The sequence below is a fragment of the Pseudophryne corroboree genome, chromosome 9, assembly GCF_028390025.1.
Source record: "Pseudophryne corroboree isolate aPseCor3 chromosome 9, aPseCor3.hap2, whole genome shotgun sequence".
Lineage (NCBI taxonomy): Eukaryota > Metazoa > Chordata > Amphibia > Anura > Myobatrachidae > Pseudophryne > Pseudophryne corroboree.
The window spans coordinates 250,810,010-250,832,887 of record NC_086452.1 but is presented as its reverse complement, the minus strand read 5'-3'; the positions used below and the strand labels follow the sequence as shown (position 1 = coordinate 250,832,887).

The 22,878-nt window shown below is 47.2% G+C and overlaps 1 protein-coding gene across 4 annotated transcripts in view; it reads left to right on the top strand.

Annotated features, from left to right (window-relative positions):
- RNF2 (ring finger protein 2) overlaps nt 1-22,878 on the top strand; it is a 128,613-nt gene that overhangs the window by 27,844 nt on the left and 77,891 nt on the right. For all 4 annotated transcript variants that reach the window (XM_063940203.1, XM_063940202.1, XM_063940201.1 and 1 more), the window contains exon 4: nt 20,465-20,680. In XM_063940203.1, the coding sequence (XP_063796273.1) occupies nt 20,465-20,680 (216 nt within the window). The remainder of the gene's footprint in view (nt 1-20,464; nt 20,681-22,878) is intronic.

Below are 22,878 nucleotides of genomic sequence, written 5' to 3'. Positions count from 1 at the left end.
AGAATATTGATGAAAAAGCCATGTCTATATTATATTTCTCTAACGTCCTAAGTGGATGCTGGGGACTCCGTAAGGACCATGGGGAATAGCGGCTCCGCAGGAGACTGGGCACATCTAAAGAAAGCTTTAGGACTAACTGGTGTGCACTGGCTCCTCCCCCTATGACCCTCCTCCAAGCCTCAGTTAGATTTCTGTGCCCGACGAGAAGGGTGCACACTAGGGGCTCTCCTGAGCTTCTTAGTGAAAGTTTTAGTTTAGGTTTGTTATTTTCAGTGAGACCTGCTGGCAACAGGCTCACTGCATCGAGGGACTAAGGGGAGAAGAAGCGAACTCACCTGCGTGCAGAGTGGATTGGGCTTCTTGGCTACTGGACATTAGCTCCAGAGGGACGATCACAGGCCCAGCCTGGATGGGTCCCGGAGCCGCGCCGCCGGCCCCCTTACAGAGCCAGAAGAGCGAAGAGGTCCGGAAAAATCGGCGGCAGAAGACGTTCCTGTCTTCAATAAGGTAGCGCACAGCACTGCAGCTGTGCGCCATTGCTCTCAGCACACTTCATACTCCGGTCACTGAGGGTGCAGGGCGCTGGGGGGGGCGCCCTGAGACGCAATAAAACATGATAAAAATACCTTACATGGCAAAAAATACATCACATATAGCTCCTGGGCTATATGGATGCATTTAACCCCTGCCAGAATATACAGAAAAACGGGAGATAGGCTCCGCCCCCTTTTCGGCGGCCTTATCTCCTCAGCACACTGGCGCCATTTTCCCTCACAGCTCAGTTGGAGGGAAGCTCCCTGGCTCTTCCCTGCAGTCACTACACTACAGAAAGGGTTAAAAAAAAAAGAGAGGGGGCACTAATTAGGCGCAGTATTAAAACATACAGCAGCTATAAGGGGAAAAACACTTATATAAGGTTATCCCTGTGTGTGTGTATGTATATATATATATATATATATATATATATATATATATATATATATATATCTATCAAACGTTTGGTCCACACTCACGTTTTCAAATTTTCTGCTGGGGTGCCTTCCAAAGCTGGGGATCTTAAACAGAATCACCAGTAAATTGTATAGACGAAGAGAAATGGGAGCACTCACCAGTCTTCATTATAGTGGTAATTTATTTGAATATCATGTCAGACAGAGCATCGACGTTTCGGTCCTCACTTGGCAAAGGTGCTCCCATTTCTCTTCGTCTCTATATATATATATATATATATATATATATATATATATATATATATATATATATATATATATATATAGCGCTCTGGTGTGTGCTGGCATACTCTCCCTCTGTCTCCCCAAAGGGCTAGTGGGGTCCTGTCCTCTATCAGAGCATTCCCTGTGTGTGTGCTGTGTCGGTACGTTTGTGTCGACATGTATGAGGAGAAAAATGATGTGGAGACGGAGCAGAGTGTCTGTAACAGTGATGTCACCACCTAGGGGGTCGACACCTGAGTGGATGTACTGTTGAAAATTACGTGACAGTGTCAGCTCTGTATAAAAAAACAGTGGTTGACATGAGACAGCCGGCTACTCAGCTTGTGCCTGTCCAGACGTCTCATAGGCCGTCAGGGGCTCTAAAGCGCCCGTTACCTCAGATGGCAGATACAGACGCCGACACAGATACTGACTCCTGTGTCGACGGTGAAGAGACAACCGTGATTTCCAGTAGGGCCACACGTTACATGATTGAGACAATGGAAAATGTTTTATACATTTCTGATAATACGAGTACCACCAAAAAGGGGTATTATGTTCGGTGAGGGAAAAACTACCTGTAGTTTTCCTGAATCTGAGAAATAAAATGAGGTGTGTGATGATGCATGGGTTTCCCCCCGATAACAATTGATAATTTCTTAAAAAGTATTGGTGTATACCCTTTCCCGCCAGAGGTTAGGGTGCGTTGGGAAACACCCCCTAGGGGGGGATAAGGCGCTCACACGCTTGTAAGAACAAGGGCTCTACCCTCTCATGAGATGGCCGCCCTTAAGGATCCTGCTGATAGAAAGCAGGAGGGTATCCAAAAATGTATTCACACACATACTGGTGTTATACTGCGACCAGCAATCGCCTTAGCCTGGAGGTGCAGTGCTGGGTTGGCATGGTCGGATTCCCTGACTGGAAATATTGATATCCTAGATAAGGATAGTATATTATTGCCTATAGAGCATTTAAAAGATGCATTTCTATATATGCATGATGCACAGCGGAATATTTGCCGACTGGCATCAAGTATAAGTGCGTTGTCCAATTCTACCAGTAAAATGGTCAGGTGATGCGGATTCCAAACGGCATTGGGAAGTATTGCCTTTGAAAAGGGACATTTGGGGTCGGTCTTTTAGACCTGGTGGCCACGGCAACAACTGGGAAATCCACGTTTGTACCCCAGGTCGCCTCTCAAAATAAGACGCCGTATTATCAGGCGCAGTCCTTTGTTGGCAAGCGGACAAAAGGTTCCTCTTTTCTGCTCGTGTCAGAGGGAGAGGAAAAAGGCTGAAGAGATTAGCCAGTTCCCAGGAACAGAAACCCTTTCCCGCCTCTGCCAAGCCCTCAGTATCACGCTAGGGCCTTACAAGCTCAGGCACGGTGGGGGCCCGTTCTCAATGAATTTCAGTGCGCAGTGGGCTCACTCGCAAGTAGACCCCTGGATCCTTCAGGTAATATCTCAAGGGTACATATTGGAATTCGAGACGTCTCCCCTTCGCCGTTTCCAAAAGTCGGCTTTACCGACGTCTCCCTCTGACAGGGAGGCAGTTTTGGAAGCCATTCGCAAGCTGTATTCCCAGCAGGTGATAATCAAGGTACCCCTCCTGCAACAGGGAACGGGGTATTATTCCACACTATTGTGGTACCGAAGCCAGACGGCTCGGTGAGACCGATTCTAAATCTAAAATCTAAAATCTTTGAACACTTACATACAGAGGTTCAAATTCAAGATTGAGTCACTCAGAGCAGTGATTGCGAACCTGGAAGAAGGGGACTACATGATGTCTCGGGACATCAAGGATGCTTACCTTCATGTCAAAATTTACCCTTCTCACCAAGGGTACCTCAGGTTATGGTACAGAACTGTCACTATCAGTTCAGACGCTGCCGTAGGGATGGTCCACGGCACCCCGGGTCTTTACCAAGGTAATGGCCGAAATGATATCCCTTCGAAGGAAGGGAATTTTAGTTATCCCTTACTTGGACGATTCCCTGATAAGGGTAAGATCCAGGGAACAGTTGGAAGTCGGTGTAGCACTATCTCAGGTAGTGTTGCGGCAGCACGATTGGATTCTCAATATTCCAAAATCGCAGCTGGTTCCGACGACTCGTATTCTGTTCCTAGGGATGTTCCTGGACACAGTCCAGAAAAAAGGTGTTTCTCCCGGAAGAGAAAGCCAGGGAGTTATCCGAGCTAGTCAGGAACCTCCTAAAACCGAACCAAGTCTCAGTGCATCAATGCACAAGGGTTCTGGGAAAAAATGGTGGCTTCCTACGAAGCAATCCCATTCGTTAGATTCCACGCAAGAACTTTCCAGTGGAACCTACTGGACAAATGGTCCGGGTCGCATTTTCAGATGCATCAGCGGATAACCCTGTCACCAAGGACAAGGGTATCCATCCTGTGGTGGTTGCAGAGTGCTCATCTTCTAGAGGGCCGCAGATTCGGCATTCAGGACTGGGTCCTGGTGACCGCGGATGCCAGCCTGCGAGGCTGGGGAGCAGTCACACAGGGAAGGAATATCCAGGGCTTAGGGTCAAGCCTGGATACATCACTTCACATAAATATCCTGAAGCTAAGGGCCATTTACAATGCTCTAAGCTTAGCAAGACCTCTGCTTCAAGGTCAGCCGGTGTTGATCCAGTCGGACAACATCATGGCAGTCACCCACGTAAACAGACAGGGTGGCACAAGAAGCAGGAGGGCAATGGCAGAAGCTGCAGGGATTCTTCGCTGGGCGGAAAATCATGTGATAGCACTGTCAACAGTATTCATTCCGGGAGTGGACAACTGGGAAGCAGACTTCCTCAGCACGACCTCCACCCGGGAGAGTGGGGACTTCACCCAGAAGTCGTCCACATGATTAAAAAACTCGACAGGTATTGCGCCAGGTCAAGAGACCCTCAGGCAATAGTTGTAGACGCTCTGGTAACACCGTGGGTGTACCAGTCAGTGTATATGTTCCCTCCTCTGCCTCTCATACCCAAGGTACTGAGATTGATAAGATGGAGAGGAGAAAGCACTATATTCGTGGCTCCGGATTGGCCAAGAAGGACTTGGTAACCGGAACTTCAAGAGATGCTCACGGAGGATCCGTGGCCTCTACCTCTAAGAAGGGACCTGCTCCAGCAAGGACCCTGTCTGTTCCAAGACTTACCGCGGCTGCGTTTGACGGCATGCCGGTTGAACACCGGATCCTGAAGGAAAAAAGGCATTCCGATGAAGTCATCCATATCCTGATCTAAAGCCAGGAAGGATGTAACCGCAAAGACATAATCACCGCAATTGGCGAAAATATGTTGCGTAGTGCGAGGCCAGTAAGGCCCGACGGAGGAAATTCAACTGGGTCGATTCCTACATTTCCTGCAAACAGGAGTGTCTATGGGCCTGAAATTGGGGTCCATTAAGGTTCAGATTTCGGCCCTGTCAATTTTCTTCCAAAAAAGAACTAGCTTCAGTCCCTGAAGTTTAGACGTTTGTAAAAGGGGTACTGCATATACAGCCTCCTTTTGTGCCTCCAGTGGCAATTTGGGATCTCAATGTAGCTTGGGTTCCAAAAGTCACATTGGTTTGAACCACTTAAATCTGTGGAGTTAAAATATCTCACATGGAAAGTGGTCATGCTGTTGGCCCTGGCCTGGGCCAGGCGCGTGTCAGAATTGTCGGCTTTATCCTGTAAAAGCCCTTATCTGATTTTCCATTCGGACAGGGCGGAATTGAGGACTCGTCCTCAGTTTCTCCCTAAGGTGGTTCCAGCGTTTTCACCTGAACCAACCTATTGTGGTGCCTGCGGCTACTAGGGACTTGGAGGAATCCAAGTTGCTGGATGTTGTCAGGGCCCTGAAAATATTTCCAGGACGGCTGGAGTCAGGAAATCTGACTCGCTGTTTATCCTGTATGCACCCAACAAGCTGGGTGCTCCTGCTTCTAAGCAGACTATTGCTCGTTGGATTTGTAGTACAATTCAGCTTGCACATTCTGTGGCAGGCCTGCCACAGCTAAAATCTGTAAAAGCCCGTTCCACAAGGAAAGTGGGCTCATCTTGGGCGGCTGCCCGAGGGGTCTCGGCTTTACAACTTTGCCGAGCAGCTACTTGGTCAGGGGCAAACACGTTTGCTAAATTCTACAAATTTGATACCCTGGCTGAGGAGGACCTGGAGTTCTCTCATTCGGTGCTGCAGAGTCATCCGCACTCTCCCGCCCGTTTGGGAGCTTTGGTATAATCCCCATGGTCCTTACGGAGTCCCCAGCATCCACTTAGGACGTTAAAGAAAATAAGAATTTACTTACCGATAATTCTATTTCTCATAGTCCGTAGTGGATGCTGGGCGCCCATCCCAAGTGCGGATTGTCTGCAATACTTGTACATAGTTATTGTTACAAAAATCGGGTTATTATTGTTGGGAGCCATCTTTTCAGAGGCTCCTCTGTTATCATACTGTTAACTGGGTTCAGATCACAAGTTATACGGTGTGATTGGTGTGGCTGGTATGAGTCTTACCCGGGATTCAAAATCCTTCCTTATTGTGTACGCTCGTCCGGGCACAGTATCCTAACTGAGGCTTGGAGGAGGGTCATAGGGGGAGGAGCCAGTGCACACCAGTTAGTCCTAAAGCTTTCTTTAGATGTGCCCAGTCTCCTGCGGAGCCGCTATTCCCCATGGTCCTTACGGAGTCCCCAGCATCCACTACGGACTATGAGAAATAGAATTATCGGTAAGTAAATTCTTATTTTACTAAACAGTAAGGAAACGTAACCATAGGACCCTTTCAAATGAATGGAACTCATATAAGTGGTTGAACCTGCTTGAGTATAGTCAAATAGATCTAATATAATAAATAGGCATTTATTGTCGTTGTCAAAATTATACATGTAGACCAATTTCTCCAATCCTATTGTAGTTAATGGTTTTATAAAGGTGCATGATATGTCAGCATGCAGAGTGCCGACATTCAGCATGTCTACGTGTCCAGAATGTTAACAGAACATATCGACAGTGTCAACACTGACATCTTAACACTTTGAGAAAGTTGACAAAGCCTGAAGCTGGCCACATATCTAAAGATAATCATACCAACCAGACACTAAACTTGCTGGCATTCTGCCTATTAGCGAGAGCCACAGACAGCTCTGCATAAGGATACATTACCAGATTTTAATTCCAACCAGCCAACTTGTTGTCTAGTTCATAGGTTCCCAAACGTGGTCCTTAAGGTACCCCAACAGTCCAGGTTTTAGGTATATCCATGGCTCAGCACAGATGGTTAAATCAAATTGACTAAGGTGCTAATTAAGTCACCTGTGGCCAAGCATGGATACATTTAATTCTAGGACCGTTGGGGTGCCTTGATGACCGCGTTTGGGAATCTCTGGTGTAAGTAGTAGTAGTAACAGTAGTAACAGTAGTAGTAGTAGTAGTAGTAGTAACAGTAGTAGTAGTAGTAACAGTAGTAGTAGTAGTAGTAGTAACAAAGAGCACCACAATTCTCAAAACAGATGACGTGAGAAGCAAGCGGGAGGTAGCCTGATGGCAGTAACTATGTACGCAAAGCAGAGATGTTGAAGGCATGAGGCAGGGGGATGGAGGAGCACCCTCAGGACTAGGTTATGCAATGGAAGGGTATTCTTTGATGAATAGTTGGTATGATGATATTTTGATATGTTGCCGGCTTAAAACGAACTGTAGCCTACCCCTAATTGCATGAAATCTCGACATTCTAGGGTTAGGGTCCATTCAAAACATGTCAACATTTTGAATCAGAATGTAGTGTAGACCTCCTGGGGTACATTTACCAAAGTGTGGGTTTATAGAAGTGGAGATATTGCCCATAACAACCGATCAGATTCTACAGATGTGTCCCTTTATATCCTTGCTGCTGGAGGCTACATATTGTGGTGTTGCAATGCGGCATGGCGCAGCCACAGCTTTCTTTTGTCCTGCTTGTATACACTTCTGTGATTACTGCTAGGTACAAGTGCTTTTAACTATAGAGAGCGGGAGCTTAGCTTCCCCCTACCGTGCTCCCTACCTTTTGCCGACTCCCCCTTCCTTTGTGTGGCAGCGGGAGCATCGCTTTCCCTCTGCCTGCGACTGCACACATTGTTAATGCTTACTGTTTGCTCCTGCTACGGTACGCTGTGCCGGGATACAGCAAAGATTTAAAAGGACACATCTGTAGCTATAATCTTATAGAAGGTGCTAGATAAATGATAAGTAGAATCTGTTTGGGCAACATCTCCAAATCTATAAACCCACACTTTAGTAAATATACCCCCTTGACTGGAACTAGGTATATAAATTCCAATTTCTCTGACGTCCTAAGTGGATGCTGGGGACTCCGTCAGGACCATGGGGATAGCGGCTCCGCAGGAGACAGGGCACAAAAGTAAAAGCTTTAGGATCAGGTGGTGTGCACTGGCTCCTCCCCCTATGACCCTCCTCCAAGCCTCAGTTAGGTTTTTGTGCCCGGCCGAGAAGGGTGCAATCTAGGTGGCTCTCCTAAAGAGCTGCTTAGAGTAAAAGTTTTGTTAGGTTTTTTATTTTCAGTGGGTCCTGCTGGCAACAGGCTCACTGCAACGAGGGACTTAGGGGAGAAGAAGTGAACTCACCTGCGTGCAGGATGGATTGGCTTCTTAGGCTACTGGACACTAGCTCCAGAGGGACGATCACAGGTACAGCCTGGATGGGTCACCGGAGCCGCGCCGCCGACCCCCTTGCAGATGCTGAAGAGAGAAGAGGTCCAGAAATCGGCGGCTGAAGACTTCTCAGTCTTCATGAGGTAGCGCACAGCACTGCAGCTGTGCGCCATTGCTCTCAGCACACTTCACACCAACGGTCACTGAGGGTGCAGGGCGCTTGGGGGGGCGCCCTGGGCAGCAATGAAAGTACCTATGCTGGCTAAAAATACATCACATATAGCCCCTGGGGCTATATGGATGTATTTAACCCCTGCCAGGTTGTCAGAAAAACGGGAGAAGAAGCCCGCCGAAAAGGGGGCGGGGCCTATTCTCCTCAGCACACAGCGCCATTTTCCTACACAGCTCCGCTGCTAGGAAGGCTCCCAGGCTCTCCCCTGCACTGCACTACAGAAACAGGGTTAAAACAGAGAGGGGGGGCATTTATTTGGCGATATTATTATATATTAAGATGCTATAAGGGAAAACACTTATATAAGGTTGTCCCTGTATAATACAGCGTTTTGGTGTGTGCTGGCAAACTCTCCCTCTGTCTCCCCAAAGGGCTAGTGGGGTCCTGTCCTCTATCAGAGCATTCCCTGTGTGTGTGCTGTGTGTCGGTACGTGTGTGTCGACATGTATGAGGACGATGTTGGTGAGGAGGCGGAGCAAATTGCCTGTAATGGTGATGTCACTCTCTAGGGAGTCGACACCGGAATGGATGGCTTATTTAGGTTATTACGTGATAATGTCAACACGCTGCAAGGTCGGTTGACGACATGAGACGGCCGGCAAACCAATTAGTACCTGTCCAGGCGTCTCAAACACCGTCAGGGGCTTTAAAACGCCCATTTACCTCAGTCGGTCGACACAGACACGGACACTGACTCCAGTGTCGACGGTGAAGAAACAAACGTATTTTCCATTTGGGCCACACGTTACATGTTAAGGGCAATGAAGGAGGTGTTACATATTTCTGATACTACAAGTACCACAAAAGAGGGTATTATGTGGGGTGTGAAAAAACTACCTGTAGTTTTTCCTGAATCAGATAAATTAAATGAAGTGTGTGATGATGCGTGGGTTTCCCCCGATAGAAAATTATTGGCGTTATACCCTTTCCCGCCAGAAGTTAGGGCGCGTTGGGAAACACCCCTTAGGGTGGATAAGGCGCTCACACGCTTATCAAAACAAGTGGCGTTACCGTCTCCAGATACGGCCGCCCTCAAGGAGCCAGCTGATAGGAGGCTGGAAAATATCCTAAAAAGTATATACACACATACTGGTGTTATACTGCGACCAGCGATCGCCTCAGCCTGGATGTGCAGCGCTGGGGTGGCTTGGTCGGATTCCCTGACTGAAAATATTGATACCCTTGACAGGGACAGTATTTTATTGACTATAGAGCATTTAAAGGATGCATTTCTATATATGCGAGATGCACAGAGGGATATTTGCACTCTGGCATCAAGAGTAAGTGCGATGTCCATATCTGCCAGAAGATGTTTATGGACACGACAGTGGTCAGGTGATGCAGATTCCAAACGGCACATGGAAGTATTGCCGTATAAAGGGGAGGAGTTATTTGGGGTCGGTCCATCGGACCTGGTGGCCACGGCAATAGCTGGAAAATCCACCTTTTTTACCCCAAGTCACATCTCAGCAGAAAAAGACACCGTCTTTTCAGCCTCAGTCCTTTCGTCCCCATAAGGGCAAGCAGGCAAAAGGCCAGTCATATCTGCCCAGGGATAGAGGAAAGGGAAGAAGACTGCAGCAGGCAGCCCATTCCCAGGAACAGAAGCCCTCCACCGCTTTTGCCAAGTCCTCAGCATGACGCTGGGGCCGTACAAGCGGACTCAGGTGCGGTGGGGGGTCGTCTCAAGAGTTTCAGCGCGCAGTGGGCTCACTCGCAAGTGGACCCCTGGATCCTACAAGTAGTATCCCAGGGGTACAGATTGGAAATTCGAGACTTCTCCCCCTCGCAGGTTCCTGAAGTCTGCTTTACCAACGTCTCCCTCCGACAGGGAGGCAGTATTGGAAACAATTCACAAGCTGTATTCCCAGCAGGTGATAATCAAAGTACCCCTCCTACAACAAGGAAAGGGGTATTATTCCACACTATATTGTGGTACTGAAGCCAGACGGCTCGGTGAGACCTATTCTAAATCTGAAATATTTGAACACTTACATACAAAGGTTCAAATCAAGATGGAGTCACTCAGAGCAGTGATAGCGAACCAGGAAGAAGGGGACTATATGGTGTCCCTGGACATCAAGGATGCTTACCTCCATGTCCCAATTTGCCCTTCTCACCAAGGGTACCTCAGGTTCGTGGTACAAAACTGTCACTATCAGTTTCAGACGCTGCCGTTTGGATTGTCCACGGCACCCCGGGTCTTTACCAAGGTAATGGCCGAAATGATGATTCTTCTTCAAAGAAAAGGCGTCTTAATTATCCCTTACTTGGACGATCTCCTGATAAGGGCAAGGTCCAGAGAACAGTTGGAGGTCGGAGTAGCACTATCTCAAGTAGTTCTACGACAGCACGGGTGGATTCTAAATATTCCAAAATCGCAGCTGTCTCTGACGACACGTCTGCTGTTCCTAGGGATGATTCTGGACACAGTCCAGAAAAAGGTGTTTCTCCCGGAGGAGAAAGCCAGGGAGTTATCCGAGCTAGTCAGGAACCTCCTAAAACCAGGAAAAGTGTCAGTGCATCATTGCACAAGGGTCCTGGGAAAAATGGCGGCTTCTTACGAAGCGATTCCATTCGGCAGATTTCACGCAAGAACTTTTCAGTGGGATCTGCTGGAAAAATGGTCCGGATCGCATCTTCAGATGCATCAGCGGATAACCCTGTCTCCAAGGACAAGGGTGTCTCTTCTGTGGTGGCTGCAGAGTGCTCATCTACTAAAGGGCCACAGATTCGGCATTCAGGACTGGGTCCTGGTGACCACGGATGCCAGCCTGAAAGGCTGGGGAGCAGTCACACAAGGAAAAAATTTCCAGGGAGTGTGATCAAGTCTGGAGACTTCTCTCCACATAAATATACTGGAGCTAAGAGCAATTTACAATGCTCTAAGCTTAGCAAGACCTCTGCTTCAAGGTCAGCCGGTATTGATCCAGTGGGACAACATCACGGCAGTCGCCCACGTAAACAGACAGGGCGGCACAAGAAGCAGGAGGGCAATGGCAGAAACTGCAAGGATTCTTCGCTGGGCGGAAAATCATGTGATAGCACTGTCAGCAGTGTTCATTCCGGGAGTGGACAACTGGGAAGCAGACTTCCTCAGCACGACCTCCACCCGGGAGAGTGGGGACTTCATCGGGAAGTCTTCCACATGATTGTGAACCGTTGGGAAAGACCAAAGGTGGACATGATGGCGTCCCGCCTGAACAAAAAACTGGACAGGTATTGCGCCAGGTCAAGAGACCCTCAGGCAATAGCTGTGGACGGTCTGGTAACACCGTGGGTGTACCAGTCGGTGTATGTGTTCCCTCCTCTGCTTCTCATACCTAAGGTACTGAGAATTATAAGACGTAGAGGAGTAAGAACTATACTCGTGGCTCCGGATTGGCCAAGGAGGACTTGGTACCCGGAACTTCAAGAGATGCTCACAGAGGACTCATGGCCTCTGCCGCTAAGAAGGGACTTGCTTCAGCAAGTACCATGTCTGTTCCAAGACTTACCGCGGCTGCGTTTGACGGCATGGCGTTTGAACGCCGGATCCTAAGGGAAAAAGGCATTCCGGAAGAGGTCATTCCTACCCTGGTCAAAGCCAGGAAGGAGGTGACCGCACAACATTATCACCACATGTGGCGAAAATATGTTGCGTGGTGTGAGGCCAGGAAGGCCCCACGAAGAAATTTCAACTCTGTCGATTCCTGCATTTCCTGCAAACAGGAGTGTCTATGGGCCTCAAATTGGGGTCCATTAAGGTTCAAATTTCGGCCCTGTCGATTTTCTTCCAGAAAGAATTGGCTTCAGTTCCTGAAGTCCAGAAGTTTGTCAAGGGAGTACTGCATATACAACCCCCTTTTGTGCCTCCAGTGGCACTGTGGGATCTCAACGTAGTTCTGGGATTCCTCAAATCACATTGGTTTAAACCGCTCAAATCTGTGGATTTGAAATATTTCACATGGAAAGTGACCATGATGTTGGCCCTGGCCTCGGCCAGGCGAGTGTCAGAATTGGCGGCTTTGTCTCACAAAAGCCCATATCTGATTGTCCATTCGGACAGGGCAGAGCTGCGGACTCGTCCCCAGTTTCTCCCTAAGGTGGGTCAGCGTTTCACCTGAACCAGCTTATTGTGGTACCTGCGGCTACTAGGGACTTGAAGGACTCCAAGTTGCTAGATGTTGTCAGGGCCCTGAAAATATAGGTTTCCAGGACGGCTGGAGTCAGGAAAACTGACTTGCTGTTATCCTGTATGCACCCAACAAACTGGGTGCTCTTGCTTCTAAGCAGACGATTGCTAGTTGGATGTGTAGTACAATTCAGCTTGCACATTCTGTGGCAGGCCTGCCACAGCCAAAATATGTAAATGCCCATTCCACAAGGAAGGTGGGCTCATCTTGGGCGGCTGCCCGAGGGGTCTCGGCTTTACAACTTTGCCGAGCTGCTACTTGGTCAGGGGCACACCCTGGCTGAGGAGGACCTGGAGTTCTCTCACTCGGTGCTGCAGAGTCATCCGCACTCTCCCGCCCGTTTGGGAGCTTTGGTATAATCCCCATGGTCCTGACGGAGTCCCCAGCATCCACTTAGGACGTCAGAGAAAATAAGAATTTACTTACCGATAATTCTATTTCTCGTAGTCCGTAGTGGATGCTGGGCGCCCATCCCAAGTGCGGATTGTCTGCAATACTTGTACATAGTTATTGTTACAAAAATCGGGTTATTATTGTTGTGAACCATCTTTTCAGAGGCTCCGCTGTTATCATGCTGTTAACTGGGTTCAGATCACAGGTTGTACAGTGTGATTGGTGTGGCTGGTATGAGTCTTACCCGGGATTCAAAATCCTTCCTTATTGTGTACGCTCGTCCGGGCACAGTATCCTAACTGAGGCTTGGAGGAGGGTCATAGGGGGAGGAGCCAGTGCACACCACCTGATCCTAAAGCTTTTACTTTTGTGCCCTGTCTCCTGCGGAGCCGCTATCCCCATGGTCCTGACGGAGTCCCCAGCATCCACTACGGACTACGAGAAATAGAATTATCGGTAAGTAAATTCTTATTTTTTACATCATCTTCAGTTTTGGCCACACCCTCTGTCCAGCATATGAAAATGGTATCATTATACGCATTAACGTTTTTGTGTGTTGTACACTCTCTAATGCATTATGGGGACTGCTCTCTTGCTTTATTGTACACAGGCTTATTAAATCCCTAAACATATGCAAAAATACAACTGAGACATTTCCCCATTAGTCTATGCAGCTCAAGTTGATGATTGCAGAATGTCAACCTGGAGAGAGCCTTCACTCCTGAATATTTCTTCCTTTTAGAATCTCTTTATTTACCATGGTGGTCTATTTAAAAAGTAGCCATGTGGGTGTAACCAATTCATGTACAAGGGTGGTTTTCATGTCAAAGACTAGAGCAATATTCACATTTTGTGCTTGTTACAATGTTTTTGCTTTTTTAGTTTACCAAAGCAATTTTATATTTATTCAGGGAATAGGTAGAAATAAGGTTATAGTAACATTGGACCAATTATATAAATACTAAAATTAATTGAAGTCAGCACTGCAAATTGTGCCTGGGGCGGCTAAGGAAGACCTGCTGAAAGGGTGTTATCCTCACCCTATCAAGATGCAGACGCTGAGGAGGGAGCTCAGTTTTTATTTAATTATATAAATATTTTTGTGCTTCATAGTAAAAAATTATCCTGAAAGTAGAAAAAAATAAATACAGGTTGCGTATCCCATATCCAATTATTCCGAAATACGGAATTTTTGGACTGAGACTGAGATAGTGAAACCTTTGTTTTCTGATGGCTTAATGTACACAAACTTTGTTTAATACACAGTTATTAAAAATATTGTATTAAATGACCTTCAGGCTGTGTGTATAAGGTGTATATGAAACATAAATGCATTCTGTGCTTAGACTTGGGTCCCATCACCATGATATCTCATTATGGTATGCAATTATTCCAAAATACGGAAAAATCCAATAACCAAAAACTTCTGGTTCCAAGCATTTTGGATAAGGGAGACTCAACCTGTACAACGATTCTAGAAAATAAGTTACAAGTTCAACAGTAATGGATATGTGCTATTGATCTTGTTTATGAGAATACTAAAATTATATTTTACTAAATAATATTGGCAATAAGCAATTTGTTTTGAAAATGATCTATTTTAAGTAAGTCTCATGCTGTTAGTGACACTACTTCCTTTGGTGATCCTTAGATTACGCTTTGTAATACTAAGTACTTTTTTCCCAATGATTCTTAATATAATTTGGACACTAAGGACCTGATTCAGATTGGATTGCAGATTCTGCTAAAAGGCAGAATCTGCATGTGTCTCTATCGCATGCTGGGAGCCTCCCATTGCAGGGCAAGGCCGCCCAGGGAGGCATGTCGCCGCCATTTTTTCCATCAGAACGGCTGCGTGTGACATTACGCAGCCACCTTGAAAATGGCCCTGCCCCCATTTAGAGTGTCCTGCCCCTGCAATGCAGCGTCGCTACCCTGCGAATACCGGGCGTGCAGGATGGGACCTGCTGTGCGCATTGGCACCGGGAAAGGTAAATTGTGGTCGCATCGAATAACCCGTAGAAATGTTGCGTTATTGCTTCAAGAATTTCAGTGTCTCATAGCTATGTCTCCAACAGCAGTTTTCAGTAATTTAAAGTATGCAAATAAATAATGGAATGGATAAAATTTGAGGGCCAACTAGTTTGGGATAGAACAGTTTTTAGCTTTTTTTTCTATTTATATGTATTTCTCTATCGTCCTAGTGGATGCTGGGGTTCCTGAAAGGACCATGGGGAATAGCGGCTCCGCAGGAGACAGGGCACAAAAAAGTAAAGCTTTAGGATCAGGTGGTGTGCACAGGCTCCTCCCCCTATGACCCTCCTCCAAGCCAGTTAGATTTTTGTGCCCGGCCGAGAAGGGTGCAATCTAGGTGGCTCTCCTAAAGAGCTGCTTAGGAAAGTTTAGCTTAGGTTTTTTATTTTACAGTGAGTCCTGCTGGCAACAGGATCACTGCAACGAGGGACTTAGGGGAGAAGAAGTGAACTCACCTGCGTGCAGGATGGATTGGCTTCTTGGCTACTGGACATCAGCTCCAGAGGGACGATCACAGGTACAGCCTGGATGGTCACCGGAGCCTTGCCGCCGGCCCCCTTGCAGATGCTGAAGTAAGAAGAGGTCCAGAATCGGCGGCAGAAGACTCCTCAGTCTTCTAAAGGTAGCGCACAGCACTGCAGCTGTGCGCCATTTTCCTCTCAGCACACTTCACACGGCAGTCACTGAGGGTGCAGGGCGCTGGGAGGGGGGCGCCCTGGGAGGCAAATGAATACCTATTTTGGCTAAAAATACCTCACATATAGCCTCCGGAGGCTATATGGAGATATTTAACCCCTGCCAGAATCCGTTAAGAGCGGGAGACGAGGCCGCCGAAAAAGGGGCGGGGCCTATCTCCTCAGCACACAGCGCCATTTTCCCTCACAGAAAGGCTGGAGGGAAGGCTCCCAGGCTCTCCCCTGCACTGCACTACAGAAACAGGGTTAAAACAGAGAGGGGGGGCACTAATTTGGCGATATGCTTATATATATATTAAGATGCTATAAGGGAAAACACTTATATAAGGTTGTCCCTATATAATTATAGCGTTTTTTGGTGTGTGCTGGCAAACTCTCCCTCTGTCTCTCCAAAGGGCTAGTGGGTCCTGTCCTCTATCAGAGCATTCCCTGTGTGTGTGCTGTGTGTCGGTACGTGTGTGTCGACAGGTAGGAGGACGATGTTGGTGAGGAGGCGGAGCAATTGCCTGTAATGGTGATGTCACTCTCTAGGGAGTCGACACCGGAATGGATGGCTTATTTAGGAAATTACGTGATAATGTCAACACGCTGCAAGGTCGGTTGACGACATGAGACGGCCGACAAACAATTAGTACGGTCCAGACGTCTCAAAAACACCGTCAAGGGTTTTAAAACGCCCGTTTACTTTAGTCGGTCGACACAGACACAGACAGGGACACTGAATCCAGTGTCGACGGTGAATAAACAAACGTATTCCTTATTAGGGCCACACGTTAAAGGCAATGAAGGAGGTGTTACGTATTTCTGATACTACAAGTACCACAAAAGAGGGTATTATGTGGGATGTGAAAAAACTACCATAGTTTTTCCTGAATCAGATAAATTAAATAAAGTGTGTGATGATGCGTGGGTTCCCCCCGATAGAAAATTATGGGCGGTATACCCTTTCCCGCCAGAAGTTAGGGCGCGTTGGGAAACACCCCTTAAGGTGGATAAGGCGCTCACACGCTTATCAAAACAAGTGGCGGTACCGTCTATAGATAGGGCCGTCCTCAAGGACCAGCTGACAAGGCTGGAAAATATAATAAAAAGTATATACACACATACTGGTGTTATACTGCGGCCAGCGATCGCCTCAGCCTGGATGTGCAGAGCTAGGGTGGCTTGGTCGGATTCCCTGACTAAAAATATTGATACCCTTGACAGGGACAGTATTTTATTGACTATAGAGCATTTCTATATATGCGAGATGCACAGAGGGATATTTGCACTCTGGCATCATGAATAAACGCGATGTCCATAACTGCCAGAAGATGTTATGGACACGACAGTGGTCAGGTGATGCAGATTCCAAACGGCACAGTATGGCCGTATAAAGGATGAGGACTTGTTTGGGGTCGGTCCATCGGACCTGGTGGTCACGGCAACTGCTGGAAAATCCACCGTTTTTTACCCTAAGTCACATCTCTGCAGAAAAAGACACCGTCTTTTCAGCCTCAGTCCTCTCGTCCCTATAAGATCATATCTGCCCAGGGATAGAGGAAAGGGAAGAAGACTGCAGCAGGCAGCCTATTCCCAGGAACAGAAGCGTTTCACCGCGTCTGACAAGTTCTCAGCATGGCGCTGAGACCGTACAGGACCCCTGGATCCTACAAGTAGTATCCCGGGGGTACAGATGGGAATGTCGAGACGTTTCCCCTTCGCAGGCTCCTGAAGTCTGCTTTACCAAGTCTCCCTCCGACAAGGAGGTAGTATGGGAAAAAATTCACAAGCTGTATTCCCAGCAGGTGACAATTAAATTACCCCTCCTACTACAGAAAAGGGGTATTATTCCACACTATATTGTGGTACTGAAGCCAGAAGGCTAGGTGAGACTTATTCTAAAAATTTTTTTTTGAACACTTACAAAGGTTCAAATTAAGATGAAGTCACTCAGAGCAGTGATAACGAACCAGGAAGAAGGGGACTATATAGTGTCCCGGGACATCAGGGATGCTTACCTCTATGTCCCAAATTTGCCCTTCTCACTAAGGGTACCTCAGGTTCGTGGTGCAGAACTGTCACTATCAGTTTCAGACGCTGCCGTTTGGATTGTCCACGGCACCCAGGGGTCTTTACCAAGGTAATGGCCGAATTGATGATTCTTCTTCGAAGAAAAGGCGTCTAAATTATCCCTTACTTGGACGATCTCCTGATAGGGGCATAGTCCAGGGAACAGTTGGAGGTCGGAGTAGCACTATCTCGGATACTGCTACAATCAGCACGGGTGGATTCTAAATATTCCAAAATCGCAGCTGATCCCGACGACACGTCTGCTGTGCCTAGGGATGATTCTGGACACAGTCCAGAAAAAGGTGTTTCTCCCGGAAGAGAAAGCCAGGGAGTTATCCGAGCAAGTCAGGAACCTCCTAAAAACAGTGCATCATTGCACAAGGGTCCTGGTAAAAATGGTGGCTTCCTACGAAGCAATTCCATTCGGCAGATTTCACGTAAGAACTTTTCAGTGGGATCTGCTGGACAAATGGTCCGGATCGCATCTTCAGATGCATCAGCGGATAACCCAATATCCAAGGACAAGGGTGTCTCTCCTGTGGTGGTTATAGAGTGCTCATCTTCTAGAGGGCCGCAGATTCGGCATTCAGGATTGGATGCTGGTAACCACGGAGCCCAGCCTGAGAGGCTGGGGAGCAGTCACACAAGGGAAAAATTTCCAGGGAGTGTGATCAAGTATGGAGACTTTTCTCCACATAAATATACTGGAGCTAAGGGTAAATTTATAATGCTCTAAGCTTAGCAAGACCTCTGCTTCAAGGTCAGCCGGTATTGATCCAGTGGGAAAAACATCACGGCAGTCGCCCACGTAAACAGACAGGGCGACACAAGAAGCAGGAGGGCAATGGCAGAAACTGCAAGGACTTTTCGCTGGGCGGAAAATCATGTGATAACACTGTCAGCAGTTTTTCATCCCGGGAATGGAAACTGGGAAGCAGACTTCCTCAGCACGACCTCCACCCGGGAGAGTGGAAACTTCATTGAGAAGTTTTTTCCACATGATTGTAAACCGTTGGGTAATACCAAAGTTGGACATGATGGCGTCCCGTCTGAACAAAAAACGGGACAGGTATTGCGCCAGGTCAAGAGACCCTCAGGCAATAGATGTGGACGTTCTGGTAACACCGTGGGTGTACCAGTCGGTGTATGTGTTCCCTCCTCTGCTTCTCATACCTAAGGTGCTGAGAATTATAAGACGTAGAGGAGTAAGAACTATACTCATGGCTCCGGATTGGCCAAGGAGGACTTGGTACCCGGAACTTCAAGAGATGCTTACAGAGGTCTTATGGCCTCTGCCGCTAAGAAGGGACTTGCTTCAGCAAGTACCATGTCTGTTCCAAGACTTACCGCAGCTGCGTTTGTCGGCATGGAGATGGAAAGCCGGATCCTAAGGGAAAAAAGGCATTCCGGAAGAGGTCATTCCTACCCTGGTCAAAGCCAGAAAGGAGGTGACCGCACAACATTATCACCACGTGTGGCGAAAATATGTTGCGTGGTGTGAGGCCAGGAAGGCCCCACAAAGAAATTTCAACTCGGTCGTTTCCTGCATTTCCTGCAAACAGGAGTGTCTATGGGCCTCAAATTGGGGTCCATTAAGGTTCAAATTCGGCCCTGTAAATTTTCTTCCAGAAAGAATTGGCTTCAGTTCCTGAAGTCCAGAAGTTTGTCAAGGGAGTATTGTATATACAAAACCCCTTTTTGTGCCTCCAGTGGCACTGTGGGATCTCAACGTAGTTCTGGGATTCCTCAAATCACATTGGTTTAAAACCAGTCAAATCTGTGGATTTGAAGCATCTCACATAAAAAGTGACCATGCTCTTGGCCCTGGCCTGGACCAGGCGAGTGTCAAATTGGTGGTTTTTTCTCAAAAAAGCCCATATCTGTTTGTCCATTCGGACAGGGCAGAGCTGCGGACTCGTCCCCAGTTCTCTCCCTAAGGTGGTGTCAGTGTTTCACCTGAACCAGCTTATTGTGGTGCCTTGCACCTACTAGGGACTTGGAGGACTCCAAGTTGCTAGAAGTTGTCAGGGCCCTGAAAATATGTTCCAGGACAGCTGGAGTCAGAAAATCTGACTCGCTGTTTATACTGTATGCACCCAACAAGTTGGGTGCGCCTGCTTCTAAGCAGTCGATTGCTCGTTGGATTTGTAACACAATTCAACTTGCACATTCTGAGGCAGGCCTGCCACAGTCTAAATCGGTTAAGGCCCATTCCACAAGGAAGGTGGGCTCATCTTGGGCGGCTGCCCGAGAGGTCTCGGCATTACAACTCTGCCGAGCAGCTACGTGGTCAGGGGAGAACACGTTTGTAAATTTCTACAAATTTGATATCCTGGCAAAAGAGGACCTGGAGTTCTCTCATTCGGTGCTGCAGAGTCATCCGCACTCTCCCGCCCGTTTGGGAGCTTTGGTATAATCCCCATGGTCCTTTCAGGAACCCCAGCATCCACTAGGACGATAGAGAAAATAAGAATTTACTTACCGATAATTCTATTTCTCGGAGTCCGTAGTGGATGCTGGGCGCCCATCCCAAGTGCGGATTATCTGCAATACTTGTACATAGTTACAAAAATCGGGTTATTATTGTTGTGAGCCATCTTTTCAGAGGCTCCGCTGTTATCATACTGTTAACTGGGTTTAGATCACAAGTTGTACGGTGTGATTGGTGTGGCTGGTATGAGTCTTACCCGGGATTCAAAATTCCTCCCTTATTGTGTACGCTCGTCCGGGCACAGTACCTAACTGGCTTGGAGGAGGGTCATAGGGGGAGGAGCCAGTGCACACCACCTGATCCTAAAGCTTTACTTTTTTGTGCCCTGTCTCCTGCGGAGCCGCTATTCCCCATGGTCCTTTCAGGAACCCCAGCATCCACTACGGACTCCGAGAAATAGAATTATCGGTAAGTAAATTCTTATTTTTCTTAATCTTTTCAAAGAATATCATAATACAGCAATATTATTATTATTACTGCTACTACTACTACTACTTCTTTTAACATGTTTTTTTTTTTTTTTTCCCTTCAGAAATAAAGAGTGCCCAACATGTCGCAAAAAACTAGTCTCCAAAAGATCATTACGGCCAGACCCAAATTTTGATGCACTTATCAGTAAAATCTACCCAAGTCGAGATGAATATGAAGCTCACCAGGAAAGAGTTTTGGCCAGGATCAACAAACATAATAATCAGCAAGCACTGAGTGATAGTATCGAAAAGGGCCTTAAAATACAAGCAATAAACAGGTAAACTTTGGGGTAATTCTATGTGACCAGATGGAGAGCTCTGCACCAAAACAGAGTTATACTGCAGGATGTAATGGCATCCGAGGTCATCGGAGGTGCGGGATGCCGGCCGATCTCTGACATTGTTTTTAAGGTGCAATCACTTTCAAGGCAAAACCATGCTTTGTGTAAGTGATTGCCCCTTTAAAAAAAGACATCTGACATCGGATGGCATCCCACACCTCCGGCGATCTCGGACTCCATTACATCCCACCTATCTAGTCTGCTTCAGGGGGAGAGGCCGCAAATGTTCTTTATTTCTAGAAAACAGAGGTTTATATTATTCAATTCTGAAAAAATATATTTTCTCTAAATAAAGCTGCACCAGTTCTTTGAACAAATACTGCCTCTGTATTATCAGAGCCATATTAATTAATGTATCTGTATTATTATCTGAGTCTTCTCAAATTCACATGCTTTTATTTACTCTATCTTCAGTAGTATGAGGATTTAAAATGTGTTTTATAAGGCCTGACATACCTGATTTAAATCTCAAGCACTTTGACAAGTTGCTTTGTATGGCTCAGAGAATGAAGCAGGGTGATTTTATGAAATCTACAACCTTTCTTTACGCAACGGTGCTCCCCATCTTCATAATATTCAGTACAACTTCTCTGTCAGGCAGTGACCAGACTACAGACTGCACTTAATTGGGGATCTGTGATCCTTTTGATGAATGGATGGTCTGTGCGCACGGACATTATAGAAAATCCATAGCATAGCAATGGTGTCTGCACCAATCTTTTCCATCATTGTTTCTCTTACGTCCTAGAGGATGCTGGGGTCTATTTTAGTACCATGGGGTATAGACGGTTCCACAGGAGCCTTCGGCACTTTAAGACTTTTCAACAGTGTGAACTGGCTCCTGCCTCTATGCCCCTCCTCCAGACCTCAGTTTTGAAAATGTGCCCAGGCGACTGGATGCACACTAGTGGAGCTCTACAGAGCTTTGCTGGAAAAATACTTTCTTAGGTTTTTTATTTTATAGGGAAGCTGCTGGCAACAGTTTCCCTGCTTCGTGGGACTTAGGGGGGGAAGTAGGAACCAACTTCTCAGTTAATGGTTCTGCTTCCGCTGACAGGACACCATTAGCTCCTGAAGGGTACTAAACACAGCCCAAGCCTGGCCAGTGTTCACTCCCACAGCACTGCCGCCACCCCCTAACAGAGCCAGAAATCAGAAGGCTGGTGAGTATATTACTGGAGTCCTGCAGAGAGGGGATCCTTCGGTCATCGTTGGCGGCATACAGGTACACGCGGCGCGACGCTGCGCGCCATGTCTCTCAGCACAAGGGTGCAGAGCACTGGTAAAACCTTACTCTCACTGGCAAAAAGGGTACATACATGTACAGCCGCTGATGTGCCATCCCCAGCCAGTATAAATATTACATTGCTGAGGCTGAAGGGCGGGGCTTCTCCTCAGACTTGCCAGAACACTCACTGGGTGATATTTTCTCCTGCAGAAACACTCCAGTGTGAAGCTCCTGAACGCTGTTTCTCCTCATGACAACGCTGATACAAGTACAGGGTGTTATAGAAGGGGCAGAGAGTGTTCATTATAATTAGGTCTGTGGGCCTATTATTGGTATATGCGCTGTAAGTGGGTAATATTTCCACAATTCACAATAAGGAGCAGTGTGTGGACTGGCAAATCCCTCTGTGTCTCTCTGACAGACTTTAGTGTGAGTCTGTCCCCAATAGCTCCCCTGTGTGATAGGGGTGTGTGTGTGTGTGTACGTACAAGTGTGTAACATGTCAGACATTGGGGAGGCTTCTTCCCAGGAAGAACCCATTTTAGATGCACAAGAGGGTAATATGGGGCCCTTCCCTCTCAGAAGGAGCCGGAGTCTGAACAACAGACTTAATATTGTGGAGGATGCACTGTTTACTGACCCCTCCATATCATCCACTCTGGTCCCATCCAGTTCCCAGAAAAGGTCTCTGGCCCAGATAATGCAAGGGGACACATACACAGTTTCCGACTCTGATGTCAACACTGGGGATTTGAGAGGGGTAGACCCCAAATTAGCCAAAAGCATACAATATATGATAGTTGCTATAAAGGAAGTGGTAGAAGAAGGGTCTAAAGAGCTAATGTGGTGCCAATTTTGTACTATATTTGCAGCAACCCCCTTTGGACCAGTGGTATTCCCTTTTACC